The following is a 19,328-nucleotide window of genomic DNA, read 5'->3' as shown; positions in this document are numbered from 1 at the left end:
TAATGCACATTTACATGGAAATAAGTTCCCACTGAACACATTTGCATTTCTTTCTGAATACACACACACACACACACACACACACACACACACACTCGTCTCTCCACATTCGCTGGGGTTAGGGGCACAGGACCTCCATGAATGTGGAAAAACCGCTCTCCAGGAATCTCTAGGTCCTTCAGTGCAAATCTGTGGTCAACATCTGCCAGACGTTGACCATAGAAATGCGTTGGAGGAGCTACAAATGCCTGTGGAGTGTTCTCTCTAGGAATCTCTAGGTCCTTAAATGTGATGTTTGGTTAAAGTTGCTGCTAGAGTTGCTCTGGCGGACCTAGAGATTCCTAGAGAGAACATATTAATAAGATCCACAAATAATTAAATCCGCAAAAGTCAAAACTGCAAATGTAGAGGGACGAGTATTCTTAGAATTGTACTGTAAGTATGTGGAATTTCTCACACTGATAATGTGGACGTTGTGATGAGGGAATATCATCACTGTATGATTGTGACTTGTGTGGGTCTGAGGAAGGTACTAGATTTAGCCCTTCAGATGGTTTGGCTTACAACTCACATCAGCCCCGTCCAGTATGCCCAGTGGTAATAGACTGTGGGAGTCATAGTCCAAAAAACCTGAAGGGCCAAAGGTTTCTTACCTTTGTTATAGTGTACCTTCAAGTCATTTCCAACTTATGGCAGCATTAAGGAGAACTTATCCTGGGGTTTTCTGAGGCTGAGAGTGTGTGACTCACCCAAGGTCACCCAGTGGCTTCCCATGGCTGAGCAGGGAATCGAATCTTGGTCTCCAGAGTCCATGCCTAAACCACTACAACACACTGGTTTCTTGGTGTAGGGTTAATGTTGCTGACTAGAAAATGCTTGCCTTGAAAGGTAAACGTTATTGCCTTTATGGAGAACCAACTCCAAGGTGAGCTTTCTTTCTCTGGACTAAAAAATCTGGGTTAGAGAAGAGCATGAGGGAGCTAGTATGACTTTGTAAAAACTCCACTGAGCTATAAGGTTCACTGGGTGACTCTGAGCAACTCCAAAATCTCTTAGCTTAACCTGCTCGACAGGGTTGTTGATAGAGTGGTGCCTGATTTGTGGGAGGGGAGGAGCACTATTGATGCAGTCTTATGTTCCTTGGAGGAAAGGTGGCATATGAGCACTTGAAAAACCAGAACTCTGTGTGTGCACCCCAGTGATGTATTCACGTCTTTTAGGTCAAGTTTCAAACACCTATCTTCAAGTCTCAGGTCTTGCAAGATACTTTCAAGTCTACCTCATGTTGAGTCTCAAGTCTGGGAGTCAAATTATAACAGGAAAAGAAAAAAGAGGTGCATTTCTTGGAGGGAACAGCAAATTCATTAGGCACTGAGCTCAAAGAGGGGCTTGAGATCTGCCTGGCAGCCTATGGCTATCAGAGGAGCTTTCTAAAGCCTTACAAAAGCTTTAGAAGGATCCCTCTGCCTCAAGCTCATTGCCTAATGCATTTGCTGTTTTCTTCTGAGAAATGCACACCACACTGTGGGGGCAGGTTTGCCTACTGCTCAAAGTCAGACACTAAAAATATACCAGTCTCAAGTCAAGTCAAGTCAGCATACCATTTTTGCCATGTCAAATCCAAGTCAAGTCATTGAAGCGACTTGAGTCTGACCTGAGCTCAAGTCAATTGACTTGCGTCTACATCACTGGTGCACCCAAGGGCACACAGCATTTATTGCTTAACATGGTGGATTCCTTTCTGTGAGGCAATGAGCAGAATTATCCGTTCCTTTTAGTTTGGGAGGTTACCTTGAATACAATAAGGCTGACAAATGTACCAGCCTGCTAAGTCAACTTTAGTTAAAAGGAATTCTACTGGTGTAGGGAAATGGCAGTAGATGAAATTTGTCTAAAACACACTGAATAGCAGCAGATCTGGCTTTTTGCACGCTACACACTTTTGTTTTTCCATGCTAGATTTGGGCTCCCTTGTTTTGTTATGGCCTGCTAGGAAAATTGTTGTTTTTAATGTGTCCAAGAGCTTTTTGAAATCCATCAATCTAGTCCATTTACTTAATACCATGCAGAGCTTTGTTCCCTTAGTGCCATTTTAGACATCTGAGATTGGCAGAGTGAATAACGAGTTTGGATAATGGATTTGAACAGCAGCTTATTGTGTCTGGTAGAACAGTCAGACAAGTGTATCTTTTGCCGCTTTTCATTTGGTGCAAAGCAAATTTTTGCCAAGAACAGTTGTAATGTTCTACCTGTTAACAATTCTCTCTTATGATTAGCAGTGCCTAATGAAGCTCTACTGATTATAAAGATGAATAAATCAAAGTCAGGGCTCCTGTGCCTCCGAAGAACTTCTCCATTTTGTGGTTGTTATTCTAGCTGCTTGTTTTCCTGTGCATATAGCCAAGGCTTTAAAAAGTACTAGGCTTCCAGGGAACTCGATTGATTAGTACTTTAGGTTCTTTGATGGGTTACTCAACAAAAATAGATATAGATGTGGGGATATTCTCCTTTCCTTTGTTGGTTTAAAAGAGAACGAGATGAATGTGAAGAGTATGTTTGAGTTAAATGTTCAGTCAAAAGCTTCAGCATTACTTCAAGCTTTATTGGTTACATGAGAATCCTAGAGGATATTAGCTGGTTTTTGGATATCTTGAGAAAAGTCTGGTTTAAGTCTATTGAGAGGCCATTGTTAGCCTGTACCTGCCATTGGTTACAGCTAGAAGTAGCTGCCATTAATATATCTGGAAGAAGGTATCTTGGTGAATACAAAAATGTAATGGCAGCAGCAGTGGGCTTGTTTTCTGTCACTGAATTGGAAGTCTTGATGTGGCTTGCCATAGTCTCTGTTGTGTTTTGCACAGTTTTAGAAGGGGATCAGACAGTGACACATATCCAGTTGACCCTTCGTATGCACAGATTCTGCATCCACTGATCTAACCATCCATGGCTTGAAAATATATATATTTTAAAAAAGCAAAAAAGCAAACCTTGATTTTGCCTTTGCCTATCAGGGACACCATTTTACTGTGCCATTTTATATAATGGCACTTGAGCATCCACAGATTTTGGTATGCATGGGGGGTCCTGCAACCAAACCCCAGTAGATACCAAGGACTCTGTATATATTCCTTTCAGTAGTAGAGACAGCATGCCTTGCTGCATACTGATTGCTCAAGATCATGAGTGTGAGGGTGCTGTTGCACTCATGTCCTGCTGGTGGGCATCCCATAACCACCTGGGATTGGTCACTCTGGGAACAGAATGATAGACTACACATGTAGGCTTTTGGTCTGATCCGGCTGAACTCTTCTTATGCTACCTGACATCTCAGTGTGGTGTAGTTAGGGTTGCTATTACTGTCTACTATTACCAGGGACAAAATGTAGGACAAATTCGAGACCAAACTCCATTTTTCTTAAATGTCCTACATTTTGGGCTAAGTTTTGTCCTGCAGTTGTCCTACAGTTTGGTCTAGAATTTGTTCCACATTTTGTCCCTGGTAATAGTGGACAATTATGGCAACCCTACGGTGTAGTACTTTTGAGTATTGGATTAGGGCTCTAGAAGACCTGGATTTGAATCCCTGCTCAGCCATGGAAAGGGTGACTTTGGACAAGTCACGTTCTCTCTGCCTCAGAAGAAGGCAAAGGCAAACCTGCTCTGAACAAATCTTGCCAAGAAAACTCCATAATAGGTTCCCATTAGGGCTTGCAGGCACACAGCAAGAACAACCTTGTATCTTAAGTCAGGCCTTAAATGTACTGGATTAAATCACTTGAAGTAGCAGAAGCACTCAAGAGTTCTCTAACCCTCCTCCACCTCCCAGATTCTTCCTGCCTTTCTGATAGTATTTGAGGTCTCGGTGGTCAAGAGCTTTTGTAATGTTAAAGAGAACATCTTACCTTCCTCCCCCCCTCCCCATATGGCAAAGGTGTCCATGCTGAGTAACAGAGAGCAGCAAACAAGGCAGCTGAGCTCTCTGCTAGGAAAATGGCTATCTCCTTAGCACCTGCCCTTTCCATTAAGAGCTTTGAACCAGAGCAATGGGCTTGCAATGGAGTAGAGCATACCATTTGCAATGTTTTCTTTAAAGTGACTTTTAAGAGTAGAAGAGAGAGGCAGGAGGCTAGAGAGCATTTTTATGGAGTGGTAAATATGCTTGTTAAACTCAATAGGAAATGAAAAGAGCTAACTCTCCCACCCTGTTGTAGCAATAGTAGTTTGTTACTACATTTTGTGCTAAAACTCAGTGTGCTTTACAAAATTCTCTATATGTAACTTTGGACTTGTGGAAAAACATGTAGGTAACACTGGGCTTCTGCAAACAGTTAAAGAAAAACAAATGTTGACTTTTGGACTCCTGTCAGTTTGGAAACACCTCCCTCAATTCAATATTCTTTTTCCTTTTGGACAGAACTCCTGCCTTGGGAACCCTACCCAGTGGCTCCCAGTATCATGCAAACTCATTTTCTTTTGTTTCGCCTTACTTTTTATTGTTTGGAAAAGGAAGTGTTCTCTTTTAAATTGTTTCCTGAGGTGATGGCTATTCCAAAGGTTTTGTGATCCTGCTGCAGGATGCGAAACTTGTGAAGTGCTTCCTTTTTGGAGGCAGGCACCTCCATCCCACTTACCTCCCATGCTATCTTGTATGGCAAACTGTTAACAGTTGTATTATTGTTCTCACCAACTGCTTTGATGGCAGCCTGTTATTTCTTATGACTTGGGTGTGGTTAAAATCTCTTCTTGTGTTTCTTGTACCTTCATAGCTTAGAGGTGTATGCCTCGAGAGTGTGATCTTGCTTAGTAAATTTCACTTTTTTGGAGGGAGGTGTGTCCAAATCAGAGCCCGAAACCTGTTCCATTTTCCGCTTCTAGGACATGCAGCAACTTCATGAGGGAATTTAAATAGCCGAAAAAGGTCTGGAAGGAAAAAAACACACACCATCTAGGGCTATGGCACTCATTTGAATCTCTCCTTCTGCTCTCCCAATAAATGCTGTACAGTTTCTAAAATTGCAGAAGATCCCGCTTATGAATATTCTGCATTATATCTATCCTTAGTCACTTCTCCAGGGTGGACTGCTGTGGCCATCCTGGTGTTTTTGGACTATAGTTCCCACGTTCCCTTACTGTTGGCTATGCTGCTTGGGAAAGAGTGGGTTTAAACCCCCAAACATATGGAGTGCCACAGTGGACCATCCTTGCCTTTGTGTGTATGTGTGTGTCTGCCTTTATGTCATGTGTCAAATTTATGGCGACCCCATGAATTTCCTAGTGTTTTCTTAGCCAACTGGTTTTGCCGTTCCTTCCTCTGAAATGTAGTGGAATAATTTATTTGAGCCTACTTTGTCTATTTTTTGTATGTGGGATGCAGTTTTCAGCTATAGAGCTAAACATTTCTTGAACATCTGAAGGTCCCTTGTATGGGCTTGGGACCATTGGGCAATCTGTCCCAATACTGTATTTTGACTGCCAGCAGTTTATCCCGGGTTTCAAAGAGGAAGCATTCCCAGAATACTTGGAAATGGTAGGGATTGAGTGTGAGGCCTTCTGCATGCATAGCATGTGATCTACCATTGATCTGTGATCCCTCCATGAATGCTTACTGTGCTGTGTACATTATCTAAAGCATTTCATGCTTCTATCTTAATCCCCACTTTCTCTGTGACTTAATCCCCACTTTCCGTGTGATTTAGGACATCTGTGGTACAGAGTGGTCATCTTTTGTTGTATATTATATCCCTATCTCAGTTCTGATTTACACTGTGTAATGGACAAGTATTATGTGGCTACAGAAAGTTGTTGGGTTTTGAGTTGGGTTTTTTTTTTTTGTGTGTGTGTGGAGAGTATTCTGGTGTTTTTCTTTAAAAATTTGAAAAGTTGCTTTAAAAAGTAAACTATAGTTCCAATCCACCCCAAGAATAGTAAGTTACCTTTTTTAGTTATGTTTGAAAAATGGCTGTTTACTTTCCAGTTTTTAAAAAATAACTGAAGTACTGTAGTGACTTTTTAGCTAATGCATTTCTAAAATATGAGTGCTACAAGTGGTAGCCTGTGATACAAAACATATACTCTTCCTGTCCTCCCAGTCATCATCTCACTACCTATAGCAGAACCTGAGACAGTGGCATCAGAGCAAGCACTTAAACTGTGTTGTATTCTTTTTTTAAACCACTGAATGAAGGTACACTTCTGTAAATATAAAACTAATGTAAATTTGACCATTACATTGCAAAAGGACTGAAGTCGCAGTCACAATCTTTGTTAATGGTGAGTGTGATGTAGAAACCAATTCCCAGTGATTTAACTTCTTCCAAAGCTTTGTCCCCCACCCCATAGTACATGTTAGTGAAGCAGCAATTCTGCATAGTCACTGGAACCCTTTGCCTTAAGGGTCAGCAGCCTGGTCTCCAGATGTTTGAGTCTACATTGTCCATTATCCCTGATCACTGGCTATGTTGGTTGGGGGTTCATGTCATTCAGAACATCTATAAGGCTTCTCTAGATTGCCTTCTATGGTTACCTGCCCGTCTCCTTTTCCCTTCCTCTTTTTTTGCATTTGCCTCAGTTAAAAACAAAACTTATAACAATTTTTCCTTGAAACAATTCTGATCCATGGAATCCTACTAATTCCTATTCAGTGCTTCAGACTTCTGTGATTGGTCTATTATGCATGCCATTGCATGAAATTTGTAACAGAGAATAAATACAAACTAAACAAGCAAACTTCCTGCACTAAGATCAAATTTAAGCCTAGGTTTCTCCAGTAAGCTGTTCTATTTTGGTCAAGCAGGTAATTGGTCTCCCAGCAAAACAGAGCTAGCATGAATGCCAAGAAGGATAGGGTAATGTCTGACTTCTGTGTTCCAGACCAGACATAACTGTACCAGATCTCTCTTTAATCATTTTTACCAGTTATAAGCGGATGGGACATTTCATGGTGCCAACTTTTTTTTCCAAATGGCTGCTAAATGGAGTTTTGGAACAAAATAGAAGTTTATTTTCCCCACTCAGTGCCTTGCTCCTTGTTTATGGAAACAAGATGACATTGCTGGTGTTTTTTTTTTTTTAATTGATGCATCAAGCTTCATTCTTCTGCATATTTTTGGACATGCTCAAGTCTTCACAAGATAAACTTACAGGTCAGGTTCATCTGGCACACATTTCTTATAAATCAAGAACTGAGGCTGACACTTAAGTGAAAAGCCTTTGAAGTGGTGGACTAGATAGAGGGCAAATAGAGAGAAATGTACTTCTTTTAAACGTTAGTCTGTTCCACTCTCGTAGACTCAGTCTATGAAATCTTATGCTACTACTCTCTTCAGTTAGTCTCAAAAGTGATAAAAGATCCTGTTGCATACAGATTTTCTAGACCAACATGGCTAGGTCTTTGCATTTTATATCCATGTTATGTATCCTGTTGTAAGTAAATAGTTATTTAAGATTTGGAGGATTTCTGTAGGCCAATGAAGGCCTGCCTCCCAGAGCTTGTGAGAGGGTTGAGTTATTCTCCAAAACTGGTTGCAGCTTTATGCTTTTGAGTGGTTTCAGCTGGGGACTGTATTTGATACTAACGTGGATGGTACTACAGGGCCACAAAACTAGATGCCAATTGTGTCCCCATATCTTTTCTGGGAACAATATTGCAGCGGCCAATAACATTACCCGCAATATCAGAGGAACATTTACTTGTTGTTCTTCCAGTGTGATGTACACCAGCAATGCCACTCTACACAATACCCTGGCTTAAAGAACATTTTCGTTGGCCGGTTACAAACCGGCATTTGGGACGTCCAGAGGGCGTCCCATTTTAAAAAAGGGGCGTCTCTTCTAGACGCCCCTGGGCCAATACGGACTCTGTCCGTACACAGATTGGGCACCGGCCCTCTACATGGCTGGCGCCATCTTGCGTATCGGACGCTGAGCGTCCGACGCGTCGCGCCTGTGACGTAGCGAGTGCGCCCCTGGCGCCTTGCTACGTCGCAACGCGACTCTAAAAGAAGCTCCATTTTGGAGCTTCTTTTTTCGGTCCGCAGGGGAGCCGCGCCGTGTGGAGCTCCCGGCTCCCCTGTGGAATAACCGGCGGCAGCAGACCGCCGCAAAGCGGCGGTTTGTATCCCGCCTTTGTGAAACGAAGACTGGCCAGGTAATTGATTCAATACACCTTAGCTGTGTGACCTTTTTGCTCCTTAGATGAGACCTGAGACTTGAAATCCACATTTCAAGACATGTGCCTGTCACCAACACATTTTATGATGTGGGGTGGTGGTGGTTAAAATGGCTGACATAGTAATCGGCTACAGAAGCTGGGAACCTATTTCCCTTGGAACAGATAGATACATTTGATTGTTATGCTTATTTTGGGCGAGGTTCCATCTGTTTGATTGTAGGGTTGTTGTGGGGGCAGTCAGAGGAAGGTGACCGAAGTTATAAAAAGTTTGGAATGCAAGAACAATGAATAAAGAAGAAGAAATGTGTGGGCATGTTCATACCTGAGAAGAGAACTGAGAGAGTGAGAGAAAGAGAGAGAGGCAGGGAGCAGGGTCCTCCCCCCCCCCTTCAAATGGGCTTAATCTACAGGAAGGAAGATTGAAGTTAAGTATTAGGGGAAGCCTTTTTGACTATGAGATTATGCATGGGAGCATGTTCCCAAGGTTGGTTTTAAAGGCTTTAACAATTGAAGGGTTTAAAGAGAAGCTGGAGAAATATCAGCCTGGGATGATTAAGGTATCGCTAATCCATCCTTAGTGCAGCAGGAGCAAGCAACTAGAATGCAGGTTTCCAGACATTGCCCTAGTCAGAACCTAGACAGAGCCATGTCATTAAAAATTAATGACACAAGCGTGAGCCTTCCAAGATTTCAAGAAAGACAGAACGATCAGTTGCTGACACTTTCTCTTCATCCATGCTCGGTGAATTGGTAGGCCAGACCTCTTGTTCACATAATGTAGGCTGCACGATTTGAAAGTGACTTTCTTTGGAAGCTGTGTAGTCTGACAAGGTGAAGCCAGCCATGTTGAAGTGCACTTGCATGTCAGACTGTCAGATAGACATTGAGAGATGGTTCCTGTCCTGTGTCTTCAATATACCTCGGTATAACAGGAACTTTTGATACAGGGGTATCCTGCAAGAATGAGAAAAACTGAGTTGGCTGAAATTCCCTTCCACAGCTATCAAAGAAGAGTGTGGAAATGTTTCATTTTTAATGGCCTCAATTTTAATTGGAAGTAACAGTGAGAACGGAGCATTTGAATCAGTTGTTGAATGTTGAGTCAACATGAATGTAAATCCCATTGATGCAGTGAATCTACTCTAGTTGGGACTAACAGTAGGAGTCAGGCCTGAGACTTTCTGGGAGCTCTAGTCAACAAAGGTACTGCACACAAACGGTATGATAGTTATAGAGGGCCTAGCCTCCACTGCATATAGTTCTCCTGTGTGCAAGTATTGTGTACATTTATGGTGTATATAATGAATTTCACATCTCCCAAATAGGTAAAATGTCCTAAAGTCCTCAATCATTCCTCTTGGTTTTGATGCCTAACAATACAAAACAATGTTTTTGCATAGATGAATCTTTGCAGGTGGCGAGAATTCAGTGAGATTTTTTTTTGCAAGAAAATGATATAGTTGTATCTGTAAAATCAAAGCAGAAGTATGTTGAGATCAGTAGTCCACTGAACAGATGAAAAAAGGCTTTGGAGACAATACCATGTACAGCCAGAGGGAATCTGAAAAACAGGATAGTTCGTCCTTTTTAAAAAGACAAGGTCCTTTTTACTTTGATGCATTTTGGGGAAATTTTCATAGCTGTGTTGGTATTACTTCGTTATTCCACACATCTGGGGTGCCTGACCGATTTCAGCTTTATGGATACATAGCCCGACATAAGGTTTCTAATTAAGAAGAAAAATGATTCTGAAGGGAGTTGGGTAAGGTGGGGGAAAAAGCACAACAAGAAAAAGTGACCCTATTATTTCTTCAGTAGAAGACTCCATCAAAGCAAAACCTCCCAATTCCCCGCGTGCGGAGTGGGTGCTGCAGCCTAGACCTACACCGCCCAAAGGGAGAGACCCGAACGCTTGGAACCGGCTGAAGGACCAGTCTTTTGGTAGGAAAAAAACAACATATTTTGCACGGATGACCAGTTATGGTCAACAGAGCAGAATGACTGCCACATTGTGTTCTTTCTGTTTCTTGTCTCTCTTTCTCCTGTCTCCCACTTCCACAACGGATTACCCTTACTGTGTATGTGTGTAGGGAGAAAGTGTCACTTTGTGCTGTGAGGAACAAGATGGGTGAGGGCTTGAGAACTAAGATCATTCTGCCCAGCTTTGTGTTACTTAACACAATGTCTAATTGTCTTCATATGCAGTGACTCCATTTCTTCCCACCTTCCTATTTATGTGAGTAGTTATTTGGGGGGGGGGGGGTGGCAGGTGAGGGTTACCCCTGCAGATACTTTGGAGGTCTTGTGGGGGATGGATGGATGGATGGATGGATGGATATATATATATACACACACACACACACACACACACACACACACACACACCATCTTCCTACAAGGATGATGGAGTGTCTCTGGTGGCTTGGGGATTTTGGACATTATAGTCAAAAACAGTGACTTTCTCAGGCTCTCTCTAAACCTATGAAACCGTGCTGTGTGTGGAGATGAAAGTGCAGTGAAAAGACTTAGAGACACTTATTTTTCATTTTCAAAAGAGAAAGAGGGAGAACATTTGTTATTCTCCTTCATTCCCTGCTCTGGATGCACAGCCCCTCTGAGAGAGAGCTTTATTAATCAGAAATGCCTACCACTTCCTTGCTTTCTCACTTTGCTGCTGCCAAAAGCTGGTGGCGTTGGAGCACAGTGACTGAGCTTTTCAAAAAGCTGTGTCTGGGTTTATTCTGTTTGTAAATGGGAGAGTTGTTCTAAATGCTAAATGCCCCCGTCTCCACGGCAGAGCATAAGATCTAGAAGGGCTAGCCAGCATTTGAAAAAAAAAAATCCATAAAAATATGCAACAGCCACACAAAATTTCTTTAAAGGAAAACTATGGAATTTTTTTGGGTTGTGCTTATTGATAATTTGTTTTTTAATTTTTAAAAAAATAAGTGGTTCCTCTCTTGTGGTTTGTTTTGTCATATTTCTTCTGAATCCAGCTCTGGTAAAACTGTAATGTTATTATTATTCCATGTAATAAGTTACCTGTCTTCTACATGTGTCAATATGTCTTTGAATCTGTATGTTTTTTTAAACTGTGTAATATATAGTGACCCTGTTCAGTACTGGTGCTGTGATGAGGAGATGCATTCCCTTTTTTTGAGAAAGCCAGCAAGAAAATATTATGACTTGAGCCTTAATTCAGACCACTTTAGAAAGCTCTGGAGAGCTACAAGTGGAACAGCTGGCTTAATTTTTAACTCTGCTTCCACAGTCCACCTTTACACACTCAGATATAGTGACAAGACTGAGTGAAGTTGTTATGGTTCTTAAGTATGACAGTTCTCTGCTTTTACAGAGCAGGGTTTGGTGTGATTTTCCATAATGTGCTGTGAAACCAGAGGCTGTTTCTCATTTTGCCTTGAAGTATATAGGTATATTTTCAGGAGCCCTTAGAAGAGGAAAAGTGATGCTGTCTTCTGGATGTTGTCTTGGTATAGTCATCTTTTCCCCAAGCAACTCCTTCCCCGCACAAAAGCTGCTGAAGGTTCGGGTTCCACTCTTGATCTTTGACAGCATTTAATTCAGGACAGGGAGACTCATGGCCAGCTCTAGATCTTCATCATTACACTAATAGTCTTAAGCCAAGCTGCCATCTTTCTTAGAGCCCATTCACACTGTAATTCAAAGTACACAATTAGATCATTATGATCCCAGTTTAACTGCTGTGGTTGCATTCTGTGGAATCCTGGGGTGCCTCTGTCTTGGATCCTAGACATGGTAGAGCTGTGCCTGTGTCTTCTCTCCCCTTCAGGCCAGAGTGGTAGCAGTTAAAGTGAAGGGAGAGCCTTTCATCTGCCTCTGGGCTAGGCATGGTGGAGCTTCAGAGTCATACCCGTGTTAGTCTGGAAAATCAGTATGCAAAGGGGTCTTGTAACACCTTTGAGACTGAAAGAAAGACGTTGGAAGCATGTATTTTGATAGACTTGAGTATATTTCCTCAGTTGCAGGTCATGCATCTGAGAAAGTAGATGTGTCTGCAAAAGTTCATGCTACCAGTGTCTTTCTTTCAGTTAGTCTCAAAGGTGCTACAAGATCTCTTTGCATATTGTTATAACTGTGTAGTTTGAAGGGGTTCCTTGTCTCAGTTCCCTGGATGTTGTGAGGGGAATAGCAAATGACCTGCAGTATAATTTTAAGGGGTAAAATAAGGCAAAGGAATAGTAGTAGTCTTCCTGATACAGTCAAGAATGGAAGTAAGAAAAGCCCTTCCATTTTGCAACATCAGATATAGGTAACTGTAGATAGAATAATCTTCTTTTACTTAATTGAGTCTACTTGTATCTGCACAAATGACAGAATTCCTGTGTTGACAGTAAAAGGTTTCAAGTAAGAGAGTTCATCAGGAGTTTAGGCATATACTAAAGATTAGAAAACAAAGAATGTCTTTCTTTTAAGATGCGACTCAGGGGATGGGGCAGTGGGAATCCTCCCCTTTCACCCTGAGCACTCTGGTTCATAGTATTCACGTTATCTCTTAGCTTTCCAGAGCAACCTGCCTTTGCTTCAAACCAGGGCATATGAACCTGGCATAACATAAGATGATCCCCATTGGCTTGACAGTGTTTGATGCAAACCAGCCATAATGGTCTCTGTTTGTTCTGACTTTGAATGAAACTGTGTAAAGTGTTCAGATGAAGTAGCAATTTGTTCCAGAGCCACATGCATGTGTGTTTGTGGCCAAAGAAACACGGTCAACGCATGGCTTTGGTAAAAAAAATGTGCAGCCACCTGTTTTGGGGTAAACCAAATTCACTTTTGGAGTGAATACTTTGTGGTCAAGGCCACTGAGGAAATATTAAAGTCTAGCGGAGAGAGAGACGCTTCTAACTACTGAGTGGCATCCATACTTCTTCTTGGCATCTTGACATCCCATTCAGCTGCTCTTCCTCTACCCGAATGGATCTGGGTTGCAGAGACCCTCTTCGTTTTATTATGCAATTGGTGTAGCGGATAAGGCCAGATCTGCTTCAGCAGCAGCAACAAACCATGGCATTGTGCAGCAGTCCTCAGACACATAATAATTCCTCCTTCCTCTCTATTGCAGGACTTTGCAGTTTGGGTGGCAGTTTTGGCTTTTATACACTGTTGGTCTGTTTACCAGGCTTTCTTAGCCCCATGATTTTATCCCAAGTGTCAGCCTTTGCATCTGAAATACCTAACTCTGCTTCAGCTGCTGCATAAGAATGACCCTCTCATGGTCTGCTCTTGGATAAAGAGACATTGAACCAGGGACAATTTATGTGGCTTGAAAACAGAAACTGGTAGAATTTAAAATGTAGGAAGCCACTGCATGAGACATGGGAGGGAGGATACCCTGAGAGATCTTAAGTGGAACACTTTCTCTGTTTCAGATGTTGTTGGCATCCAGTCAGAGCAGCAGACGAGATTCATAGTTCAACTTCAGATTGTGTTTATACTGAAGAAATATGGACGGTTTGGTCATCCTAATTTCTTCTTCTTTCAGCCCCCATTTTTGCAGATGCCATGTTAGTACTCTTTACTAGAGATTGCCATAAAGAGACCAGCTTCCCAGTTTAGCAGTGCCCTATACCCTCAGTACTCTTTTTATGATGGCTTAGGTAGAATTTATTGTAATGGTTTTCCATGTTTATGTAGGATTCTTCTTCTTCATTAGATTTATATCCCACCTTTCTGCCAAAAAAAAAAAAAAGCACTCCAGGAAGCTAACATGAGTAAAATTCAGAGGAAAGCAAATACAATTAAAATATAGTGCCTAAAGCCCTTAGCCAGGATATGCCTAGAGTTCTGCAAACATCTTATAAATTATAGCCCTGTTCCAAGTGGCGTAGCTACTTTCAGAGAGGATCCGTTATGTTATTTAGTAGGGAAGGCACTCATTTCTTTGTCTTTCCATCCTCCCATCTCCATTATTGGAGCAGAGAGAAATATAGATCAGAATATGGACCCTTCTGTATGCTTAATGACTGTAACTATAACAATTTATATTAACGTATATACACATGTACAAGTTGACCTCATATATATGTTGAGGGCAGGTTTTGGGGAGAATATTATGGATTTTGATATGACCCTTGGCTAACTTGAGAGTAAAACCTAGGGACATGTAACAAAGGGTTATTATTATTATTATTATTATTATTATTATTATTATTATTATTATTAACCTTTATTTATAAAGGTTTACACAGCGCTGTACATACAATCTTTTAATTAGGCGGTTCCCTGCCCTTATGCTTACAATCTAAAAAGACACGACACAAAAGGAGAAGGGAGTGGTGGAGGGGAAGGGGATGAGGGCCAGCAGTTCTTCTCTACCTCCAAGGCCTGGATCAGGGGAGATGGACTGGAGGGAGGGCTTGGCTTCTTAATGGATGGTTAATCTTCTTCCAGGGAGGCCTGTTGGAGTTAGCCTGCCTCTCTAGTATGATAATACCTATAAAATACATAGCAATACAGGAAATGATTAAATAAAACAGGCAACACATCAAATACAAGTGACAATTAGGCAATGCCTGGGAAGGCTTCTCTCTGAACAGGACTCCATTTTGAAGCTGGTTAAGGAAGTGATGGCTCTTTCTCACGGGGGAAGAAGGTTCCAGGAGTGAGGGGCAGCAAGTGAAAAGGGGCGAATCCGAGATGGGGCAGAGGAAATCCTGGGCTGGGACAGCAGACCTTGACTACCAGAACAGAGGGCCCTGGTGGGAAGGTGAGGAGAAAGAAGGTCTGATAAGTAAGGAGGGGCCAGTCCATGGAGGGCTTTAAACATGGACAGCAGGAGCTTGTACTGAATGCGGAAAGGGAGGGGGAGCCAGTGAAGGGATGCCAACGCAGGAGAGATGTGGTCAGAGCGGTGGGTGGATGTGATGTAAAGATGTAAAGATGAAGCAAAAAAAAAAAAAAAAAAAGTACCAAACAACTTACAAAATACTGGCCGGCATAACTGTTTGTGCTCACTCGAAAGGCTGGATGGATGAGGAGAGAACTATGGTAAATAGTGTCTGTATGAAATGTGGAGAAAGTGACCAGGTGCGAATGGGCCCCAAAAATGAACACATGTTAAAAAGGATGAAAATTCAAAGCAAAGAAAATGGCGACTACATTACCAGTAATTACAGCCTTTAATGTGACAACACTTTGCCTGATTTTAACCCAGAAAAGCTGACAAACATGTACAAATATCTTACTCAAATCTTTCAAAACCCGATTCTTCATTGTTGGAATAACATCATTGGAATCCCATTTTCTGAGCAGAGTAGTGAAAAGCAAGATCTTAGTTCATCCTGGGAGATCCCCTCTACTCTCTTGGTGCTCCTTTGAGGAGAAGTGCCAAGGAACCATCGATGCTGCCATATTCCCACCCAGGCATTTGTAAAGGCCAGAAGCAGCACTGCAGTGGAGAGAATAGATTGTCAGTTTTTCTTTTAGGTGCTTCCAGGACAGACTGAGCTCTTGCCTTTTGCCACTCTACTCAGAGAAAGGGATGGTTCCATTATTATTATTATTATTATTGTTGTTGTTGTTGTTGTTGTTGTTGTTGTTAAGGGACAGTACTTAAATTGAACTGTGGACAAGTTGACCCAGTTTTTTTGTGTTGATCTTTGACTATAAAATTGCTAGACTTATACATGAGTAAATACAGTATATAAAACTATTACACACATGCTCTACGGATACAGTATATATCATACTTATTTTATGTTGTAATAGCAATGGCAAATACATTTCTATACCGCTTATCAGTGAACTAGCACTGCCTAAACGGTTTACAATGTGAAAACCAATCGCCCTCAACAAGCTGAGTACTCATTTTACTGATTTGCGAAAGGAGAGAAGGCTGACTGGACCTTGGAGCCCTCCTCTAGGATTGAATTTACAAGGTTGTGGCTGCAGTTTCAGTATTTAACCACTGCACCACCAAGGCTTCTTATAATACTATATTATATATAATAATATGGTAATATAATATATCCTCATCAAACTGCCTTAATTCCCAAGAAATTGGCTGTAGTGCTAACCTGTGTGTGTGTGAGTGAGATTGTGGCTAGCTTTAACTTTAGTTACCACATTTTGGAAGTTGCTTTTAAGAAGAATAAATATAATCTTCTGCTGAAACTGTCCATAACTGAGCAGTAATGGGAGGATGATCTGGGATCCAGCCTCTTTTTTGGATAGCTTTGGCATATCTATATTAATTTTTCTCAAGAGTAATGCAGTGAAAGGAAGATGTTTTGGGGCCCAAAGGATATTGTTAGCTCTGCTTATTTAGGCATGGCATGTGAGTCCCATACAGAATAATGGCATGCACCCATGACGCATGCACCCGTTTTAAAGATAGCAGCTCGTACCTCCTGTGAAAAGCAGACTCCAAGTCTGCACATATGGAGGGATGACTGTATACTTATGAAAGAGTAAATCAGATGAGATGGAATCCTTTCAGAAGTGGAAAAGAAGGCTTCCCTTCTTGATATCCAGCATTTCCAGTCAGCTATGTTGGTTCTAGGCATACTCCTGGAATTGTGCAGTCCTCACATGTTGTTGGGCTTTAATTTCCATCATCTCTAGTTGTCATAGCCAAAGTAAGGAATACTACGAGTTACAGATGAACAGCATCTTGAGAGGCACACAATCCTCCATCCCAGACACACTGCATCTCAGGAGATAATACAGTCAGCTCTCCATTTTTGTGGGGGATCCATTCCAGACACCCCCCCCTGCAAAAACAAAAACTCGACAGTATTCAAGGCCCATTGGCTTGAATGGTGGCCTTTGAGCATGCATGGTCACGCACCGTGGGCACCCCCCCCCCCATTTAGTCCCTCTCCATTTGCCCCCCGTGGATACGCAAGGGATGCTGATTTCAAATCCCTGAAAACAGAAGGGCTACTGTAATAGTGAAATGATGACAACACTGGTGTCAAGCACTCAGTATTTGATGCCCAAGAATGACCTTGTTCTTTTTCTCACTGTGAATAGTAGGAAAGTTGTTTGTTTTTTTAAAGTCAGTTTTCCAGGAAGAGGATTAAGAAGCCTGGTCAGTCATTATAAAGCAGTTTAAAGGAAGTCTTGACAAGGCGTAAGCAGAAATGTGAAAGTTGAAGTATTTTCTAGTCCAGGAGCCACCATGATAAAGTGGCTGGATAGACTGGGTGGATTAGAATTAAGGAATCATTTCTCATAAATCAATGATTAAGGGCAGGATTTGATTCTAGATCATTAAGAGTCTGTTAATCAAGATTAGCAACTAGCAGTAAGAGGCAGTGGTACAGTAGAGGGAGGCCCAGGAATGCAACTCCTTTTCTGTGTGTGTGTGTGTGTGTGTGTGTGTGTGTGTTTGTGGAAACAGTGCATTCTGGGTAATGTAGTCAGTGGTAGCGATCTTCACTCCCATTTTGCACTGTGTTCTCCACTGACTACATTACCCAGAGTGTACTGCAAAATGGGAGTGAGGATCGCTACCACTGACTACATTATCCAGTGAACCGCTTCCACACATACAAACAAAAGGAGCTGTGTTCTTGGGCCTCTGTCTCTACTGCACTGGGGTTTTGTCCGTGTGCCCTCAGAGATGGCTTTGTGTGCCAGAGAGAGCACACATGCCACAGGTTGGTTCTAGGTTCTCCAGCACATCTCTATGGTCATCTTCTGGCAGAGTTGTGCAGGAGGACTAGAGATTGCTAGAGAGAACATATTAGTCAAAACTCCAAATGTGTAGGGCCCAACTGTATAGCAAGTTGAAAATTTACTAAAGGAAAGGGCTGTGGTTCAGGGGCAAAGCACTTCTCAAGGTGTCAGTTTGCATAGTTGCAATAAATATATAGCAAGTAGGAAATTTACTAAAGGGAAGGGCTGTGGTTCAGGGGCAAAGCACTTCTCAAGGTGTCAGTTTGCATAGTTGCAATAAATATATAGCAAGTAGGAAATTTACTAAAGGGAAGGGCTGTAGGTCAGTGGCAAAGCACTGGCTTTGCATGGAGGTTAATTTTTTGGTGTCTCCAGGAGCAAGCCTGAGGAAGAGCTTTGTCTGAAACTTTGGAGAGTACTGTACCTGCCAGTTCCTGTCAACTTTACTGAGCTAGATGGAGCAGTGGCTTGGAACAGTTTAAGACAGATTCCTATGTCCCTGTACATAAACTTGAGAACTAGTTAAGTGTCACCTTTCTCACCAGAGTGACTGAATATTGTAATTTTAAGAGGGATCTAGGGACCTCTGTCAGCATTCTGCAAACCAGGGAGCCCTGGGAATGTATGTTCTGAAAGTGGTGAAAAACTGGTTCAGACATGTAGTGCCCACATCATGACTGCCTTGCAGTGTTGCCACATTTAAGGATCAAGACAATCTGACAGTACATTTGGATTGAGATGGGAGGAGCACACATGCAATGAAAAGGTAGGTAAATGATCCTGCTTAAACCCCACCTGGAGAGGGAAGGTTCTGAACAGTTTAATATTCTCCATGCTGGTATTTTGCAAATTAAGTTGGCCATTTCATGTTTTTCCTCAGTTTTCCTCCTCACCTCACGCCACCCCACCTTTTTACTTATGAGGTTGCAACAGCACCTTGTTCTAGTATTGGGTTGTGAACTCACAGAATATAATAGGTTGTTGTTTATTGAACTGGATTCTTTAACTCAAACCAACAATGACTCCCTGGGGTTTCAGATGGGTCTTTGTGAACACTATCTGAAAATGTTGGGAATTGGAATTGGGGCCTCTGTGTGCAGAGCACGTGTTCTGCCATTGATCTATGTCTGCATGTATAGACTGCAAGAAATGGTCCCTTGCCTTGATGAGTTGGGCAGGGTTGGAGATTAAAAAGATAAAGCCAGAGAAATGCTGCTACCTTCCTTTCACTGATGGAACTGAATTTGAAAGTCTCGATGGCAGAAAAAGAAATAAAGTGACAAACTGCAGATTAAACAAAACCTTTGCTGCAGCGTACTAAAGATTTAAACCTTGATGTTTTGCATTTTTAAAAGACAGTTCTCAAAATGCTCTCATAGTTTTGGCTTACCTTCTCTATGGATGGGGAAACCAGTTTCGCTTTCCTGCCCTAGCACATGCTTTGTATTATTATTATTATTATTATTATTATTATTATTATTATTATTATTATTAT

General features: G+C 41.8%; 1 protein-coding gene across 1 annotated transcript in view; it reads left to right on the top strand.

Annotated features, from left to right (window-relative positions):
• Nucleotides 1–19,328, top strand: part of LRP1 (LDL receptor related protein 1) — a 392,141-nt gene that overhangs the window by 37,192 nt on the left and 335,621 nt on the right. The window contains exon 2 of the mRNA XM_042447614.1: nt 9,986–10,111. Within this exon, the coding sequence (XP_042303548.1) occupies nt 9,986–10,111 (126 nt within the window). The remainder of the gene's footprint in view (nt 1–9,985; nt 10,112–19,328) is intronic.

The sequence above is a fragment of the Sceloporus undulatus genome, chromosome 2 (genome assembly GCF_019175285.1).
Source record: "Sceloporus undulatus isolate JIND9_A2432 ecotype Alabama chromosome 2, SceUnd_v1.1, whole genome shotgun sequence".
NCBI lineage: Eukaryota > Metazoa > Chordata > Lepidosauria > Squamata > Phrynosomatidae > Sceloporus > Sceloporus undulatus.
Note: the sequence above shows the minus strand (reverse complement) of the source record. Positions and strands in the feature narration are given on the sequence as shown.